Source organism: Eschrichtius robustus, chromosome 10, assembly GCF_028021215.1.
Source record: "Eschrichtius robustus isolate mEscRob2 chromosome 10, mEscRob2.pri, whole genome shotgun sequence".
Lineage (NCBI taxonomy): Eukaryota > Metazoa > Chordata > Mammalia > Artiodactyla > Eschrichtiidae > Eschrichtius > Eschrichtius robustus.
This window is the reverse complement of record NC_090833.1, coordinates 110654117-110672481: the sequence shown is the minus strand read 5'-3', so window position 1 is coordinate 110672481 and position 18365 is coordinate 110654117. Positions and strand designations below refer to the sequence as shown.

Sequence of the window (18365 nt, the reverse complement as noted above, 5' to 3'; positions counted from 1 at the left end):
GTGAGTCAGCTAACCTTATTGGACCAGTTTCCTCCTCCATAAAATAAGGATGCTCATTTTACCTGCCTCAGGGTTTCTGTAAGATCGAATGAGTTAAAAGGGGGTTATTCATTCTACCTGCCTCAGGGTTGTTTGTATGATTAAATAAGTTAATGCACGTAGTTTCTTAGCGGGTCGCTGGCACACGATTAGGAATCAGTAAATGCTCTATTTTCCACCAGGCTCCTGGAGTGCAGAGAAAGCTCTATAAGGAGGAGGGAGGGAGGTTGTCGGATGGCCCAGGAACCCAGACCTCCAGAATTAGGAGGATTTCCTCCTAAAAGGACTTGAATGTCCTAGGAGAGGTAGACAGACCAAGCCCTTTGGCTCCACCAAGCCACAGATGTCCCTGGAGAGGACAGTTTGTGACCTCAGGGAAGCCGCAGTTACTGGTTCTGGGTGACAACAAAGAGGGCACAGTGGACCCGGCCTTGGGTTCACAGCCTCCTCCTCCCTAGGGCGTGTGGGGCTTCCCCAGGGAGGGGGGCACACTGTCAGAAGCAAGGGGATGGACTCGGTACTTACGAGATCTCAGAGTGAAAGCAGTGAGCCGCCGAGACAATCCACCACTCGTTGATGATGGCGCCACCGCAGAAATGTTCATTTCTTGCTTGAATACTCACCTGCCATGGAAACTCACCCACCTCAGCCTCCATCCCTCCTATGATTCTGGAAAACTGAGCTCCTCTCTCAAAAACGGGTCTTTCACCGCATTCTGGTAGAATGGAAGAGAAAGGAAGGGAAACGATGAAACACTTAGTCAATATCCATAGAAGACCCATAGGTAGCTATCATTATACCCATTCTAGAGATGGGGAAACTGAGGCTGGCCCAGTAAAGCACCCTTAGAAACACGAGTAAGCCAACAGATGCTTCGCATCTGTTGGAACGTGTTCGGAAGTGTTGGCTCTGTCTCCTTTCCAGACAGGCAAGTCACTTTGCCGAGCTTGTTTCTGCTCTCATCTGAGAGAAATCAGAGGAAAATAATTGGCCAGGGCCAACCTGGTGTGACTGGCAGAATAATGCCTCTGTTGCCAAAAAATGTCCACGTCCTAATGGACCATGCCCTGGAATTCGTGAATATGTTACCTTACAAGGCAAAGGGGACTTTGCAGATGGAATTAAGGTTGCTAATCAGCTGACCTTAAAATGGGGAGATTGTCCTGGATAATCTGAGTGGACCCAATGTAATCACATGGGTCCTTCAAAGTGGTAGAGGGAAGCAGAAGAAGAGAGATGTGACTGCAGAAGAAAGGCACTGAGAGATGCAATATTGCTGGCTTTGACGATGGAGGAAGGGGCCACAAGCCAAGGTATACGGATGATCTCTAGAAGCTGGAAAAGGCAAGTTAACAGGCTCTTCCCTAGAGCTTCCGATAGGAACGCAGTCCTGCTGACACCCTGATCTGAGCCCAGGGAGACCCACGTGGGAGTTCTGTCCTACAGAACTGTAAGATAAGAAGTTTGTGTTGTTTAAGCCACTGCGTTTGTGGTAGTTTGTTACAGCAGCAAGAGGAAACTAATACACACAGGAAACCAGAAGGGTGGCCCAGAGAGGGCCTGAACCTACAGGAAGCCCTGAGATATTCTAGGTTAGAACATTCTGTTCCAGGCAGAACAGCTCTGTTTCCTGGAAGGCTCAGAACAAAGGCTGCAGCTGCCTGTTTGGAAGAGAAACCTGCCTTCTAGACCGAGTCCAGATCCAACCCCTCACCCCGAGGAGGAGGAGACACGCTTAGTATTTTCTGACTTGAATGTGATCTTGTTCTGGAACAAAGAATGAGCTTGATTCTAACGAGCCCAAGACCCTCTCCTCTCTCTTTCTAGAGGCTACTTTTCCAAATACCCACTCAACAGAGGTTTTGAGGACTTTGTAGTATGGGTTGGAGGGACCCAGTGGTGGTTATTTTTAGTTAAAAAAAAAAAATGGAGTGAAAATGTATCAATACGTGTCCATAGCCTTCAGCTGTCAGTAACATATAGAGGCTCTTTCCAGGACTTTTGGGTCTGCACTTCCTCCTTTATTTACCAAACACATATAGTCTTACCATGTGTCTGGGCACCATTATATGCTCTGGAGTCGCAAAGCCTGAGTCTGAATCCTGGCTCTGTTACTTATCTGCTGAATGATTTAGGGTAAACGACTTATTCTTGTTTATCATCCCTTTCTTTATTCCCCAAATAGGCAGAAGATAATACTTACCCTACAGAACAGATGCACAGACGTACAGAACAGATAACGGGTGTTGAAGTGCCCAACACAGAGTAAACCCTCAAGCCACGTTAGCTGTCAGAATTTCTCATGTCACCTTGCACCAACGGCCCCCTTTCCTTGGTCTTGAGAACAACCCACATCACCAGCGTGGAACCATGCAGACATATAGGCTAACGCTGGAACACAAAGCCCTAAGCAGTGACGGAGGCAGTGCCAAAATGGTAAGCAGAGATGCGAGCCATCGGGGGCACTTGGACCTGCTCGCAGAGAGGCCAGCTTTGCCGATTCTCTGCCCACACCACGCACCAGCCCCCATTCACTCTGTGCGGCCAAGCCCGGGCCGTAATGAGGGAAGCCGGGGACATGGGCTGTGTTCTTTCCGTGAGGCCGAGGGCAGGGAGGGAAATGCGGGCCCTGGAGTCACACTGGGGCCAGTCCCCGCTCCCCCATTTCCCTGCTGTGAGGCTCTGGACCAATCCTCAACCTCCCTGAGGCTCGGAGCTCCTTACCCACGTGTGGGGCCAAGAGTGGAGAGCCCATTGGGGTAGTGTGGGCATCTAACGGGGGAAAGTACCTGACCCGTAACAGCTTCCTTTCCACTTCAGCCACCTGCCACCCCCCACGAGAGAGAAACAACCTATCAGGAGCTGCGAGGAGCTGCCGTGGAGCACAGGTACCCCCGGCCCACCCCCACCCCACCTCTCATGCACATGGATGTCCTGGGAATCTGCTCAGCATCTGAGTTTCCGGACCGATGCTCAGCTCATTCTGGGCCCGTGCTTCGCTGCGCTCCACTATTCATTCAAGGATAAAGTCTCGGGTTTCAAAACCAAAACTTAAGGTCAGACAGGTTGAACTTGGGGCTGGGGCAGGAGAAGGGGCAAGGGAAGTGGTTTCCAGGAGGGGTGTGTGGGGAACAGGAAGCCACAGCTCCTGTGAGCCGGCCTCTTAGTGGCCCATTAGCTGATTCATGGGATCGTCCAGGCCTCTGTCCCTCGGCCCCTCAGGCTCAGCCCTGGCGGGATGGAAGGGAGAGAGCAGGGCCAGGGTCGCGCCCAGCCCCGCCTGGAGAGCCGCTCGGGCCCGGGCAGGCGTCCACTTACCCAGATGTGCGTCCCTGGCCTGGGTCATGAGCAGCAAAAGGGACCACAGGAGCATGGCCCTGGGCATGACTGTTGGCCTGGGAGGTGACGGAAGCCGGGGCAGAGGGGAATGACTCTGACGGGGCCTCCCCCTTACAGCCAGCCCTGCCGGTGATGTCACAATGGGCTGGGGGTCTGAGAACGCAGAGTCATGCAGGCTTCTCTTCTGGCCGTTCTGCTCCGAGATGGGCCCCATCCCTGACGCCTACTTGGCTGAGGTTCCCTTCCTGACCTGGGCACGGCCTGCGCTTCACGAGTCCTCAGTGGGCAACTTGCTGTGGCCCCCTCACACCCTGTGTTTCTTAAGGCTCAGATGCCTGCTCTTCCACAGGGCCTGTTCTGTCAGGGGTCCCCTGTGAACGTGCACAGAAGGCCTGCGCGAGGGGCTGCCGGGTGCGATCCTTGGGAACAGGGAGGTGGTCCAGGAGGCCCGGAGGCCTGTGCAGCCTGAATGGCCGTCAGGCCAGGTGCCAGGTTCTCTGCTCAGGCCTCTGATCTGGGCCGCAGGCGCGGACCCGAAGGCTGGGTTCAGAGGCCCTGGCCTCCCCGCATATTCAGCCCAGCAGGCAACAATCCCTGCTCCCACCCTTTCTGGGTTTATTCCACGTGGCCCCCAAATCTCCAGATAGGCCCCTGTCCATTTCTAAAGATGGAAAGATCAGACTCAGAGATGCAAGTGCCCAGCCCAAGTCTTCCCCTTATGTCAGCGGCTTAGCCGTGGGATCTGGACCTTACTATTTAGGGGGGTTTTTTTTGGACACTTTTAGTGCACAGACTTGGGTGGACTCTACCCAAGCATCCTTAGTAACGCCTTCCTGGCCACTGGCCAGGCCCAGTGGTTAGAAGTGAATCATGTGCTAATTCAGCTCCCAAAGTGACCGCTGGTCATTTTCTAGACTTGCTTTGTCTACTCTGCCCAGCCTCACGTCCTCGGTTTTCTCCTCTGCAGAAAAGGAAAAATAATGCTCACAGTAAAGTTGCTGTGAAGCTCAAGACAAGATCATATGATTTGGGTGGTGGGCCCTCTTTACTACACCAAGGCTGTGGCTCCAGCTACCTTCTGGGAGGAGAAATTCCAGGACGTGTGACTTACACTTTCTCCAAGATCGGGAGAAAGCAGCATCCAGGTGTTCAACCCTGAGTGGTGGGCCGAGGCCTGGTGTGCAGCTTTCCCCACCTGTTCTGAATAATACCTCGTGGGCCTTGGCCTTGATCAAGGGCTAAGCCTTTCTCTACTGGCATAGGGAAATGTCCCCAAGCACACTGCATCACCTGGTCCCGGTTTTGCCCCGGGAAGCTCTGAGTTTTCCCTCCGCTCTTCCTTTGGACTCAGCGCTCTCCCTCCCTTGGACGTGTTACCCACACCCTGAATGCTGGCGGCTTTCTTTGCTCGGGTTCTGGGGGTGGGGTGTGGAGGGGAGGAGGAGCCTGGGCCCCATGTCTGATCGGGAGAATAGAGGATGGTTGACGGGCACATCCACCCTAAACTGCTGCCCATTTTCTATGAAAGTATCTGGACAGAATCATCTCTGTCTCATCTCTAGGAAGATGCATTCCTTCTGGGTCTGTGTCCTTCCTATTGACATGACGTGAGCCCTGTCTATTGCAAAGCACTCATTCGCTGCCCCACATTTTTTGGCTGAGCTTCTTCACAATAACAGTGGATCACACCATGTCTGAGCTGGTGGAGGGACTGACCGGCGGGGCCAGAGCCCCCGTGCACAGCCCCAGAGGCTGCCATTCCTGTAGACTCCAATGGGAATGGCTCCCCCTGGAACTGGGCAAACATGGCCTGAGTATGGAGAGAAACTTTAGGAATGTAAGGAATCTATAGAAATCCAAAGAGGAAAGCAGGTACATGGTGACATAGGTTGCACAGGGACACTGCCTGCCTGATGCTCCAGAATTCCCCAGGGTGGCTTTATCGGGGTGACTTTATTTTCCACAGTCCTAGCCGGCAGAGCTCTAACTTTGGTGTGCAGCCCGGGGAGCTTGTTTGGTACAGATTCGGGTTGCCAGATTTAGCAAATAAAAATACAGGTTGCCTGGGACCTCCCTGGTGGCGCAGTGGTTAAGACTCCGAGCTCCCAATGCCAGGAGCCCGGGTTTGATCCCTGGTCAGGGAAATCGATCCCACATGCATGCCGCAACTAAAGAGCTCGTGTGCCACAAATAAGGAGCCCGCCTGCTGCAATTAAGACCCAGCGCAACCAAATAAGTAATAAATAAATATTTTTAAAAAAAGTTAAAAAAATACAGGTTGCTCAACTGATTTTGAATTTCAGATAAAGAACAAATATTTTTAGTACACATGTACCCCATGCAATGTTTGAGACATTCTTATACTAAAAAAAAATTCATTGTTTACCTGAAATTCAAGTGTACCTGGCATCCTGTATGTTAGCTGGCGACCCCAGTGTTGATTTCCAGGCTTCACCCTTCAGACTCTGACCCAGTGGATTGGGGAGGGCAGGGAGCCAGGTCTCAGCACTTTAACAGCTGCTTCCAGATTATTCCAGGACAGATCCTTCTGGAGCGCCTGGAGAAATGTCAGTTAGGCCAAAGGTAGAGGGCTTCCTGGGATCCCTGGGAAGCTGGGGACTGGAGTCTGACTCCAGTTAGACTGGAGTGGCCCATTAGCTGATTCGTGGTATCGTCCAGGTCTCTGTCCCTCGGCCCCTCAGGCTCAGCCCTGGCGGGATGGAAGGGAGAGAGCAGGGCCAGGGTCGCGCCCAGCCCCGCGGGCTTCTCATTGTGGTGGCTTCTCTTGTTGCGGAGCACGGGCTCTAGGCGCGCGGGCTCAGTAGCTGTGGCTCGCAGGCTCTAGAGCGCAGGCTCAGTAGTTGTGGCGCACGGGCTTAGTTGCTCCACGGCATGTGGGATCTTCCTGAACCAGGGCTCGAACCCGTGTCCCCTGCACTGGCAGGTGGATTCTTTTTTTTTTCTTTTTTTAAACATCTTTATTGGAGTATAATTGCTTTACAATCGTGTGTTAGTTTCTGCTTTATAACAAAGTGAATCAGCTATACATATACATATATCCCCATATCTCTTCCTTCTTGCGTCTCCCTCCCACCCTCCCTATCCCACCCCTCTAGGTGGTCACAAAGCACCGAGCTGATCTCCCTGTGCTATGCGGCTGCTTCCTACTAGCTATCTATTTTACATTTGGTAGTGTATATATGTCCATGCCACTCTCTCACCCTGTCACATCTTACCCTTCCCCCTCCCCGTGTCCTCAAGTCCATTCTCTACATCTGCGTCTTTATTCCTGCCCTGCCCCTAGGTTCTTCAGAACCGTTTTTTCTTTTTAGATTCCATATATATGTATTAGTATACGGTATTTGTTTTTCTCTTTCTTACTTCACTCTGTATGACAGACTCTAGGTCCATCCACCTCACTACAAATAACTCAATTTCGTTTCTTTTTATGGCTGAGTAATATTTCATTGTATATATGTGCCACATCTTCTTTATCCATTCATCTGTTGATGGACACTTAGGTTGCTTCTATGTCCTGGCTATTGTAAATAGTGCTGCAATGAACATTGTGGTACATGACTCTTTTTGAATTATGGTTTTCTCAGGGTATATGCCCAGTAGTGGGATTGCTGGGTCATATGGTAGTTCTATTTTTAGTTTTTTAAGGAACCTCCATACCGTTCTCCATAGTGGCTGTATCAGTCTACATTCTCACCAACAGTGCAAGAGGGTTCCCTTTTCTCCACACCCTCTCCAGCATTTATTGTTTGTAGATTTTTTGATGATGGCCATTCTGACTGGTGTGAGGTGATACCTCATTGTAGTTTTGATTTGCATTTCTCTAATGATTAATGATGTTGAGCATTCTTTCATGTGTTTGTTGGCAATCTGTATATCTTCTTTGGAGAAATGTCTATTTAGGTCTTCTGCCCATTTTTGGATTGGGTTGTTTGTTTTTTTGATATTGAGCTGCATGAGCTGCTTGTATATTTTGGAGATTAATCCTTTGTCAGTTGCTTCATTTGCAAATATTTTCTCCCATTCTGAGGGTTGTCTTTTCATCTTGTTTATGGTTTCCTTTGCTGGCAGGCGGATTCTTAACCACTGCGCCACCAGGGAAGCCTGGGGATGTGTTCATTTCTTCTTTCTTGCAGCCATCCACAGGTGGACAGGGTCTGGGTGTTTCCCTGAACAAAGGCACTTTGGTTTAACGTTCAGGCGGAGGCGCAGGGTTCCCTGAGGCTGGCCATTATGTATACACAGTATCCTTTTAGTGAACAAAAGCAGTGGAAAGCAAAGGTTAAAGGAAAAGAAACAGATCCAACATGTAGTCTGATTTGGCTCTTCCCTGTTACACACCTTCCCCTGACTTTGATCCCTGGCAGGAGCAAAAGAGCAGCTTGAGCAGGGGCAGGGTGAGCAGAGCCAGAGGTGAGAGAAGACCCAGGCCCTAACCCGACCCAGGCCCTACCCCGGCCCAGGCCCTAACCCGACCCAGGCCCTACCCCGACCCAGGCCCTAACCCGACCCAGGCCCTAACCGGACCCAGGCCCTAACCCGACCCAGGCTCTAACCCGACCCAGGCCCGGAGGAGGTTTGATTTAGAGTCAGACTCAGCGCCCCCCGGAGCGTGATGAGGGCTTGGATGCTCTAATTCCTAAATTGAAACCTGGTTTGGGACTCAAGTGACTGCAGGTCTACGATCTAAGGATAAGCCGAGGGTGTCCCTGGGGCTTTTCCATCTGGGCAGGACAAATCATCACCACCCCGTGGAGTTGCAAAGCCAGAGGGGGGCAAGACGCACTTGCATTTCCATCACGTTCCTCCTCGGTGCCTTCACGGCCCACCCGGAACGTCATCGTTTCTCCATTTACAGCCGTTTGCGGAACAGCGACCGTGGAAGTCTGACTCTATCTTACAAACCAGGGCAAGTCGCTCAGGGAGGCAGACGCCTGGTACAACGGCGTGCCCACGCATCCCCACCGCCCGGCGCTCACCACGGAAGTGGTGAAGGTGAAAGGAGTGTCTTTTGTTGTTCATAACGAGCCCCTTTCGACCCCACCTGAGTTTGTGTTAACGAGGTGACTTTTGAAAAGCCCCAAGGATGGGGGCTGGTTGCCCAGGCGACCAACCATCTGATGAGAGGGTTGGAACTTTCAGCCCCACCCCCTGAGCTCTGGGGGAGGCGAGAGGGGCTGGAGGTTGAGTTAATCACCAATGACAAGTGATTTAACCGATTATGGCTGTGTAATGAAGCCGCCATAAAACCCCAACTGAAAGGGTTCTGAGTGCTTCCGGGTTGGTGTGCACGCGGAACGGGGGATGGCACGCCTGGAGGGGGCACGGCAGCCCTCCACCCCTTCCCCACACCCTGCCCTGTACATCTCTTCCGTCTGGCTGTGCCTGAGTTGGCTCCTTTTAACAAACTGTAGTAGTAAATAAAGCACTTTCCTGAATTCTGTGAGCCATTCTAGCAAATTAGCAAACCTGAGGAGGGGGTCGTGGGAACCCCTGATCTATAGCCAGTTGGTTAGAAGTCTAGGTGACAACCTAGGCTTCCAGTCGGCATCTGAAGTGAGGATGGTCTTGTGGGGCTGAGCCGGTGACCCGTGGGGTCTGCACGGACCTCAGGCGGGCAGCGTCAGAATTGAGTTGAACTGTAGGGCACCCCGGCAGCGTCCACCGGAAACTGGAGAAGAGCTCGGCGTGGAAAAACCCACACATCGGGTGTCAGGAGCTTCCTGACTCCTTCCCCCGCCCATCAGTGCACGGCTTGCACTTAGTTCCCTGAACAGGGATCGAACCCGTGACGCCTGCAGTGGAAGCATGGAGTCTTAACCACTGGACCCCCAGGGAAGTGCCTGGTGTCAGAAGTTTTGTGGGCGTAGAGGAAAGCAGGAGTGTTCCCTTCGCATGTAGATAACAGCTGTTTCAGGCAGTGTGTACATCCTTCACTCAATCCTCCAAACAGTCATTCTTTGGACAACAGGGGATGTTGTGAACGAGAAGAGACGGGGTATGGGTGGAGAGGAAGGGGGTCAGAGCAGAGGGAGGGCATTTTGGGGGGCTCTCGTTTATTTAGAAGGTTTTAAGATGGGGATGACTAAAACAGAGAGGTGAGGAAGATGTGGAAGAGGGTGAAGAGGGGCAGGGGAGAGTATGTAATTGATAGCATCAGATTCCCGCGCCTGTGGGAGTGATAGGGACAGAGTAAAGGGACAAATTAGGCAATTAAATAGTTAATCCCACTAGGGGATTGTAAGTAAAGAAAAAAGTATGGGAGACCCCTGTAAGTTAATGATCACTCAAGAAAGCAGGTTTGCTTAACCGCAAAACTAAGCAGGCCTGCCTGGCAGCAAAACCATGCGACAGAAGCATGAGAGAAGCCCCAAAACAATAAAACAATGGTGGCATGGGACTCACATCCTGCCCAGTGAGCTCAGTAAGTCAATGATCCCTAGGACATGCTCTCTGCACACATAAAAACCAATACTTTATGGAAAGGTGCTCATTGTACAGAGACCTGAAATAATTTTGACAGTCCTGGCTTGATTATGTAGGGACAAGAAAACTCCCCTGCCCAATCTGGAGGAGGAGCTGATGATGGACGCGTGATGTCTACTCAAGAATGAGGAAGAAGGTGGTCTTTTCACCCTCCCCACTTTTCCTTTGATTACAAAACTGTAGCCCACTAAGTTCTCAGGGCACGGCACCTTCTCGCCCACCCGCTTGTAAGCCTCACAAGCGTCCTATTCTAATAAATCACTTCTTATCTATCACTTTGCCTCTCGCTGAATTCTTTCTGCACTGAGACATAAAGGACCGGGCTCTTCAGAGAGCCCCGGAAACAACACCTATCAGTTTCAGCAGGATTGAGAGATTTAGAGGACACAGGGAGGGATTTCCCTTAATCAGGAGGCACTGCTCCTCTTTGGAACATTCTAGTACCATTTTCCACACCAACACCAGCTCCTGATTTTCCTCCAGCACTTCTGGCAATTTCCAGCCTCCTTTTCCAGCTCTGCTTCCTGGACATGGTCGTAAATGTCAGCAGTTCTTCCGGGCTCAGCCTGAGGCTATTTTTGCTGTTCTGTCCACACATTCTCTGTGGACAAGCTCATCCACTCCTGTGATTTCAACAGACTGATGGCTTTCCAGTGTCTACTTCCACCCCCAAACCTTCAGAACTGTATGTGTATCTGCCTACTCACCCTGTGTAGCTTAATAATCACAGTACTTCTATATTCAGCCTCCTCTGTCTCTCTCAATTACATCTGTTTCTTGGTAACTCCACTGTTTCGGGCTGAATTGTGTCTCCCTTACAATTCTCATGTTTAAGTCCCAATGCCCAGTACCTCAGAATGTAACCATATTTGGAAATAGGATCTTTAAAGAATTGATTAAGTTAAAATGAGGTCCTCAGGGTGGGGCCCTAATCCAATATGATTGGCATCCTTATAAGAAGAGGAAGAGGGACTTCCCTGTAGGTCCAGTGGTAAAGACTTCGCCTTCCAATGCAGGGGGTGCGGATTTGATCCCTGGTCAGGAAACTAAGATCCCACATGCCTCGCAACCAAAAAAACCAAAACATAAAACAGAAGCAATATTGTAACAAATTCAATAAAAACTTTTAAAATGGTCCACATCAAAAAAAACAAAAGAAAACTTAAAAAAAAGAGGAAGAGACACCAGGAGTGTACCCTGCACAGACAGATGACCATGTGAAGAGGCAGCAAGAGGTGGCCGTCTGGAAGCCAAGGGGAAAGGCCTGGAACAGAGCCTTCCACTGTGGCCCTCAGGAGGAAACCAACACTGCTGGCACCTTGAGCTGGGACTTCTCATCCTCCAGAACTGGGAAATTTCTGTTAAGTTGCCTAGACTGTGGTACTTTGTTATGGCAGCCTTGGCAAACTACGTGTCCTCTTTCCTACTTGAGGCCATCACCATCTTTCATCTGTATTATTGGAGCCACTTCCTAAATGACAGTCTCTTTTCTAGTTTTATCCTCTCTAAAATAATCTCCCAGAGTAATCTTTTAATGCACATGTGTCTGTATGACCTGCTTTGATTCCACTGCTCTCCCCATTAACCTCATAATAAAGTCCAAGCCTCCTAACAAGTCATAGCAGGCTTTGAGATCTGGTTCCAGAGAATACGACAACTCACCCAAAGACCCAAAGCTCTTTAATGCCCAAGCAGACACTAGAACACATGGCTCTTCAAGAGGCTCAGAGTTATGCTGGGAGGGGTGGGTACAGACAAGAGTGCCTGATACGGTGCCCCTTTAGTCCCCGCTGTAGAGAGAATGCAGACAGGGGAGGACTGGGCTGTGCGGACACCACTGAGCCAGGCTGCCCTGTGTCCCCTGCTTCCTCTCTAACCCTGGGCTTACTGTGATGTCACCCAGGACCAGCTCTGCCATGCATTTGTGATGGCCCCCACTGAAGCAGCTGCAGCTGGCATTTTGTCAGCTTTGGCTAGAGGCCCAGGTTGGGAAATTCTGGACTGGAATGAAAAGAAAATGCTGCAGCTTCTAATTCCACTGCTCATGGAGCTCAAGGGACGTGCCCAGGAAGCTCCAGGTCTGTGCCAGTCTAAGCCAGAGTGGAGGATGGGCAGAAGCCTGCAACCTCTTACCTGACTCCTATAGAGTTGATTTAGAGGCCCAAGGGGGTGCTAAGTCAGAGCAAATGGCTCAGGAAATGAGGAGAGTACAGCTGATTAATCGAAGAAGATGTATTGGGCTCAGTGAACACGCCAGTTAAAATGACCCCCCAGTGTCTGGACCCAGAGTTCTGGAAGAACAGGGGACTTGGAGCAACAATTAGCAAATGCTTTTGCTTCTCCAGTCTCCACTGCCCTCCTTGTAAACACATTAAGGATCTTTCTGGGCTCAATACTCTGGGAGAAGCAGCAGAGTTGTGGTAGAATAAAGGCCTTATTAATTTAGAGCACCTTATTAGATTATGTAATCTCATAAAGTGGGAAAAGTTTAAAGGGCTATTGTGGGGAGCAGAAGAGTTAACACAGCAGTTTCCAAAGCACGTTCTGTTAGAAACTGCATAGCAAAAAAGCTCTAAGATTAGACAAAATTTGGAAATGCTCCTTTCAGTACTTTTCCTTGGAGTCTCGGTGGAAAGCCACATGTTAAAGGTTCCGAGAAATCTCACAGTGAGAAAGTGGTTTAATTTTATTTAATCCGGTATTTCTGAAATGTATCTGCCCACAAGGCTACCCTTTACCCTAACTCCCAGCCTTATAAATAAGTAACATTTTCTATTTATCCTTTTGAGAATGACCTGTTCGTATAGTTTTCCCATCATTTCTATTTGAGTGGGTATCGTAAGTCGATTGGCAGAACCTTTTTGATTTTAATGATATTAGCCCTTTGTCTCTTATGTGTGCCACAAAATCTTTTCTCCTAATTCTTTAATACTCTTCCAACTCTATTTTGGACTAAACAAATCTTAAATTTATGTTAGAAGTTCAGCAATATTTTTACTTATGGTTCTTGGCTTTTATTTGATGTCTTAGAAGGACCTCTTCATTCCAAAATTATAAACACTATCAGACCTGTAGCAGAGTGTAAGCTCTGAAATTAGACTGTCTGCTTTCTAATTACTTTTCCTCCAAGTACTTGCTATGGGACCTTAGAAGGAGTTTCTAAATATCTCTGCATTTCAGTTTCCCCATCTGTAAAATGGCCATATTAGGGTTATTGTGAGGGTTAAATATGCACAAAGCTCAGAGAACAGTGCCAGACACTGTAAATACCAAAAATTTGTTAGCTGTTATTATTCCTAAATGTTTATGATTTTACTTCTTAAATTTACATTTCCCCATCCCAAGCTGATATTATCGTATGCTATTTCCAAAAAGTTTTATTTTCATCTTTTACATTTAGATTTACAATTTGTTTGTTTCCAAATTTTGTATACAATATAAGGTAGAGTTCAAGATTAACTTTTTTTCTTTTTTTTAAAGAAAGTAACTGTAAAGAACCCCCATTAGGTTATCAGTGGATTTCTCAGAAGAAACTCTACAGGCCTGGAGAGAGTGAAGTGACATAGTCAAAGTGTCGTAAGATAAAATATGCCAGCAAAGAATACCTTATCTGCCAAAGTTATCCTTTAGATATGAAGGTGAAATAAAGGTTTTCCCAGAAAAACAAAAGCTAAGGGAGTTCACCACCATTAGACCCGCCTTGCAAGAAATGCTAAAGGTTCTTCACGCTGAAATAAAGAGATGCTACTTAGTGACATAAAAGTAAACGGAAGTACACAATACTCTAGCAAAGGTGAAAAACAGTCTGAATTAGAAAACTCTAACTCTATATTAGAATGGTTGTTAACCACTTATAGTATAAAGGCTAAAGGAAAAGAGCATTAAACATAACTATAGGTACTAACATTTCTCAACGAATTCACAAGACAAAAAAAGGTCAATTGTGACATCAAAAACATAAAAGTCAAGGAGTAAAAGAGTGGAAACTTTATAGGCAAATGAAGATTAGGAGCTATCAGCATAAAAAGGACTGTTTTATCTAAGAGATGTTTTTGTAAGCCACATGGTAATCACAAAGCAAAAGTCCCAAAAGTAGAATCCCAAAGCATAAAAAAAGGGGAGACTGAGCAAATCACCATGGAAAACTACCACTTTACAAAGGTAGATAGAAACGAGGGAAAAAGAATGAAGATACAAAATAACCAGAAGGCAAACAATAAGATGACAGTAGTCAGTCCTTACATATCAATAAACATTCCAAATATAACTGGATTGAATTCACCAATCAAAAATCACAGAGTAGTGGGATGAATGAAAATAAAACCGAGATCCAACTATGTGCCGCCTATAGGAGACTCATTTCAGCTCAAAGGCTGAAAGTGAAGAGACAGAAAAGGATATTTCATGCAAGTGGAAACAAAAGGAAAGTGAGGGTACTCATATCAGAAAAAATAGATTTCAAGCCCAAAACAATAACAAGAGGCAAAGAATATAGTTTTGTTTTTTAAACACATTTAATTTAATTCGATTCAATTTAATTTATTACTGATACATTGAAGTTTGAACCCAGCATCACACTATTTGTGGCATCTCCTCCACATTTCTTTTCCATTTCTCTCTCCGGTTTTGTGTGTGTGTGTGTGTGTGTGTGTGTGTGTGTGTGTGTTTTGGGGAAGTTGATAAAGATTACCTCTGTTGATTCACTTTGTTATAAAGCAGAAGCTAACACACCATTGTAAGGCAATTATACTTCAATAAAGATGTTTAAAAAAAAAAAAAAGATTACCTCTGTTACTTATTATCTATGTAATTATGTCAACAGTTAAAAATACACTCCAAAAACGTTTTCTTCTTCACCTCTGTCCCTCACATCCATGATACTCAAATTGTCATGTGTCATGTATGTGAAGCTTCTGCACCATATATTACTGCCTAGTATGTTATAGCAGCTCTTGAGGGATGAAATTTGTGGTTATTATTCCACATGTACACTTACGTGCAGCCTGGTTTACTTCTGATGCACCCTTATTTCTAGGGTGCAGACCATTAAACTCCTAACTAAAGCCACGGAATTCATGAGGTCCCTCGCCATTGATGGGTCCTGGGGTCCCCCTCCTCACCCTGCAAGGCTGTCAGAAGTACCGCCCAGCCTGTCAGATGACTCTCCACAAATTGTGCCCACAAATTTGTTTCTCTTCCTAAATATTGGCCCATAACTCTTCACTAACTTTGCTGTCTAGTGCTTTCAAGCAAGTGATATTTTAACACTTTTATTTATCCTCAGCAAGAAAGTTGGTCCAAATTTCCTAGTCCATCTAACTGGCTTTAATTTTTCAATGCTATTATGTGTCTTTATTTTTTCTTTGTCTCTGGTAGTTCCTTTTTACTTCGTCCTTTTCTCTTATTTCATAGTGTTCCACGTTTTCTTTAATGTCCTTGCATGATACACCTCTAACCTGTTTCTTCCCTCCTGGTAATAGCTAAACAAATATATTATTCATGTGTGTTTTGTACATTCTGTTTCTCTTTTTTTGTAATATTTTTTGCATGGTTTTAAAACATTTATTTATTTATTTATGGCTGCGTTGGGTCTTCGTTGCTGCGTGCAGGCTTTCTCCAGTTGCGGTGAGCGGGGGCCACTCTTCCCTGCGGTGCGCGGGCCTCTCATTGCGGTGGCTTCTCTTGTTGCGGAGCACGGGCTCCAGGCGCGCGGGCTTCAGTAGTTGTGGCTCGCGGGCTTCAGCAGCCGTGGCTCGCGGGCTCTAGAGCGCAGGCTCAGTAGTTGTGGCGCACGGGCCCAGCTGCTTGGCGGCATGTGGGATCCTCCCAGACCAGGGCTCGAACCCGTGTCCCCTGCATTGGCAGGTGGATTCTTAACCACTGCGCCACCAGGGAAGCCCTTTTGCATGGTGTTTATATATTTTTGCTGGTTTGCTTTTAACTTGGGGCCAGTTGCAGCAGACCTGCCTTCCACCTTATACTGTATAGATAGAAACTCATTGCTGCCTTTCCCTTTTTATATAAGCCTTTTCATAATCTTTTCTCTTTACGCAGAGGGCTGGATACTGATAATTTATAATATCTGTTCAGTCTGCCTGAGGAGAGTGGTGAGGGACTTGGGATCATGACCAGTCTAGATCTGGAGATATTTTATTGGATGCTTTCCCTCTGAAGGGGGCCAGGGCAGGGGGTGAAGTTCCAGCAGCTCAAATAAAATCCTTTCATGTGTAGGGGTATCCTTGGATTTCAGGAAGTTCTTTCCTCTTTGTGGTAATCTTCTTGGAACTCAACGCCTTTCTTACTTCCTGAGTTGGAATGTATTTTTTTCTCTGCAAAGATAGCTCTAGTATCTGCTGTGAAGTTTAGTTGCCGCTGACCATTAAGAAGACATGCCAGGGACTTCCCTGGCGGTCCAGTGGTTAAGACTCCACGCTTCCACTGCAGGAGGCTTGGGTTCGATCCCTGGCCGGGGAACTAAGATCCCACATGCCCCATGGTGCAGCCAAAAAAAAAAAAGCCATGTCAAAGGTGGGTGAAGGAAGTATCACATGGTTGGTTGTCATCTCCAGACTGTTCCAGGAGAGGTCAAGAAGCTCAAAAGAAGCAGCTCCCTGTCCTTGCCTTCTCTTGCCTGGGCCACAGGCTCTTGCCCTCTGATCTGTGGATAGCAGTGGGATTCTGTGGATTTCTTTTCACTTTGTTTACAGTATTCTGCACCGTGAGGAACTCTAGAATAGGTTGTGTATATTATTTCTCAGTGTCTTCTTTCATTCTGATAAAATTATAAGGCCATAGTCCGAACATCCTCAGTTTGCTGCGTGAGTATATTGTGTGAGTGAGTATGTACGAATGTATTTATAAGCCATCTTTCCTCCAAATTATTTTACAGTTATTTTACAGTTCCAACAAAGCAACAGGAATATTACATCTTAAAACTCAAACCACAAACCCAATTTTATTTGAAACCACTGAGTTTTACTGAAAATATCCAAATATATTAACAAAGAGGCCGAGTAATCCAGCAGAATGGTGGTGGAGCCATGATAAATGAGCATTTGCATAAGGGAAGTGGAACAGAGATGCATTCCGGGGCCTGAAAACAATTGGGGATGGGTTTCAGGCTGACGCATCATGGAAAATGCACAGCCAATGGAAATCCTTGATGGCAAAGTCTCCTAGGATTTTATGCTCGTAAGGCAGAAAAGTAACAATGAGTTCTCATGGAGTCTAGTGTGAGGAAGATATATAAAGTGTATGTTAGAATAGAGAGGTTGCATCTTTCAGTACAAAGGGCTGTGTCCTGAGAAGCAACCCTGAAACAAGAATCCCAAGTGCTACAGTGGCCAGAACTGTGTACTGAAGGCCAATTTCCAGTGATTCTAGAACCAGAATGCCTGGCTTCAATTCCTGGTTCTAGCGCTTCCTAGCTGTGTGGCCGTGAGAAAGTTACTTTACCTCTCTGTGCCGCAGTTACTTCTTCTGTGAAATGAAGATAATAATATATAGAACCCAACTCACGAGTGAGAATTAAAGGAGTTAATATGTATAATATAAAGGACTTAGAACAGTGTCTAGTCCACAGAAAGTGTTAGCTGTTACTGTTGTAATGACCAGGTCTGTAGGCGCCTTGAAGAAGAGGCTGGGCTAGATTTGACGGCTAGTCTATGTGGAAGGACTAGCATTGAACTAGAAATGAGTAGACCTGGGTTTGAAGCCCAAATTTGCTACTAAGGTCGTACATATATCTAGTTGCTTTTCAATAAATATTTCTTAAGTGAAGGAATGAATGAATAATTGATAGATCTTCACCACTATTCCAGGTTTAACCAGTTCAAGAAAGAGAGTACAGGATGTTTCCAAGGTTCATGGCTACCAAACTAAGACTTTCTGATTCGATTCCCTAAACCAGATGTCCAGAGCACAACTTGGAGATCTAAAAAGCTAAGACTGCGATAAATAACAGAAAATACTAAACAAAATCATGGGTAGTGAATCCTTGTACAGAATTCCTCCAAAAGGTTGTATAAGCTGAAATTATAAAGTGCTCAAAACACTTAGGAAATGTATAGCATTTTTGTTCACTCATGTATTCAACAAACATCTATTGAATTCTTAACACGTTCAAAGACTGTGCTAAATATTAGCAATGCGAAGATGGCAAGATATGGCTTATATCCACCACATATTTTTAGTCCAGTCAGGGAGACATGTCAACAGGTAATTAACACAATGTGGTCAGTGCCCTATTGAAGCATTTTCAAGGTGCTTTGGGACCACAGAGCAGAAAATAACTGTTGAAGGCTACGTAGTTTCCCAGGTGGATAAAGGATGTATCTAAGGCAAAGAGAAAAGAACTGCAAAGGCATGGAGGCAAAGAAGAAGGTCATTGTGGCCCCAGATGTGAAAATAATTAGGGATGACTCACAGCACAGCCAAGGCATTGGGGAGTAGCGGGAAGTGAGGCCGGAAACGTAGGTAGATCA

General features: G+C 47.1%; 1 protein-coding gene across 1 annotated transcript in view; it reads right to left on the bottom strand.

Moving 5' to 3' along the window:
• PRSS55 (serine protease 55) overlaps nucleotides 1-18365 on the bottom strand; it is a 64330-nt gene that overhangs the window by 16765 nt on the left and 29200 nt on the right. The window contains 1 exon segment of the mRNA XM_068553106.1: nucleotides 565-754. Coding sequence (XP_068409207.1) covers nucleotides 565-754 — 190 coding nt within the window.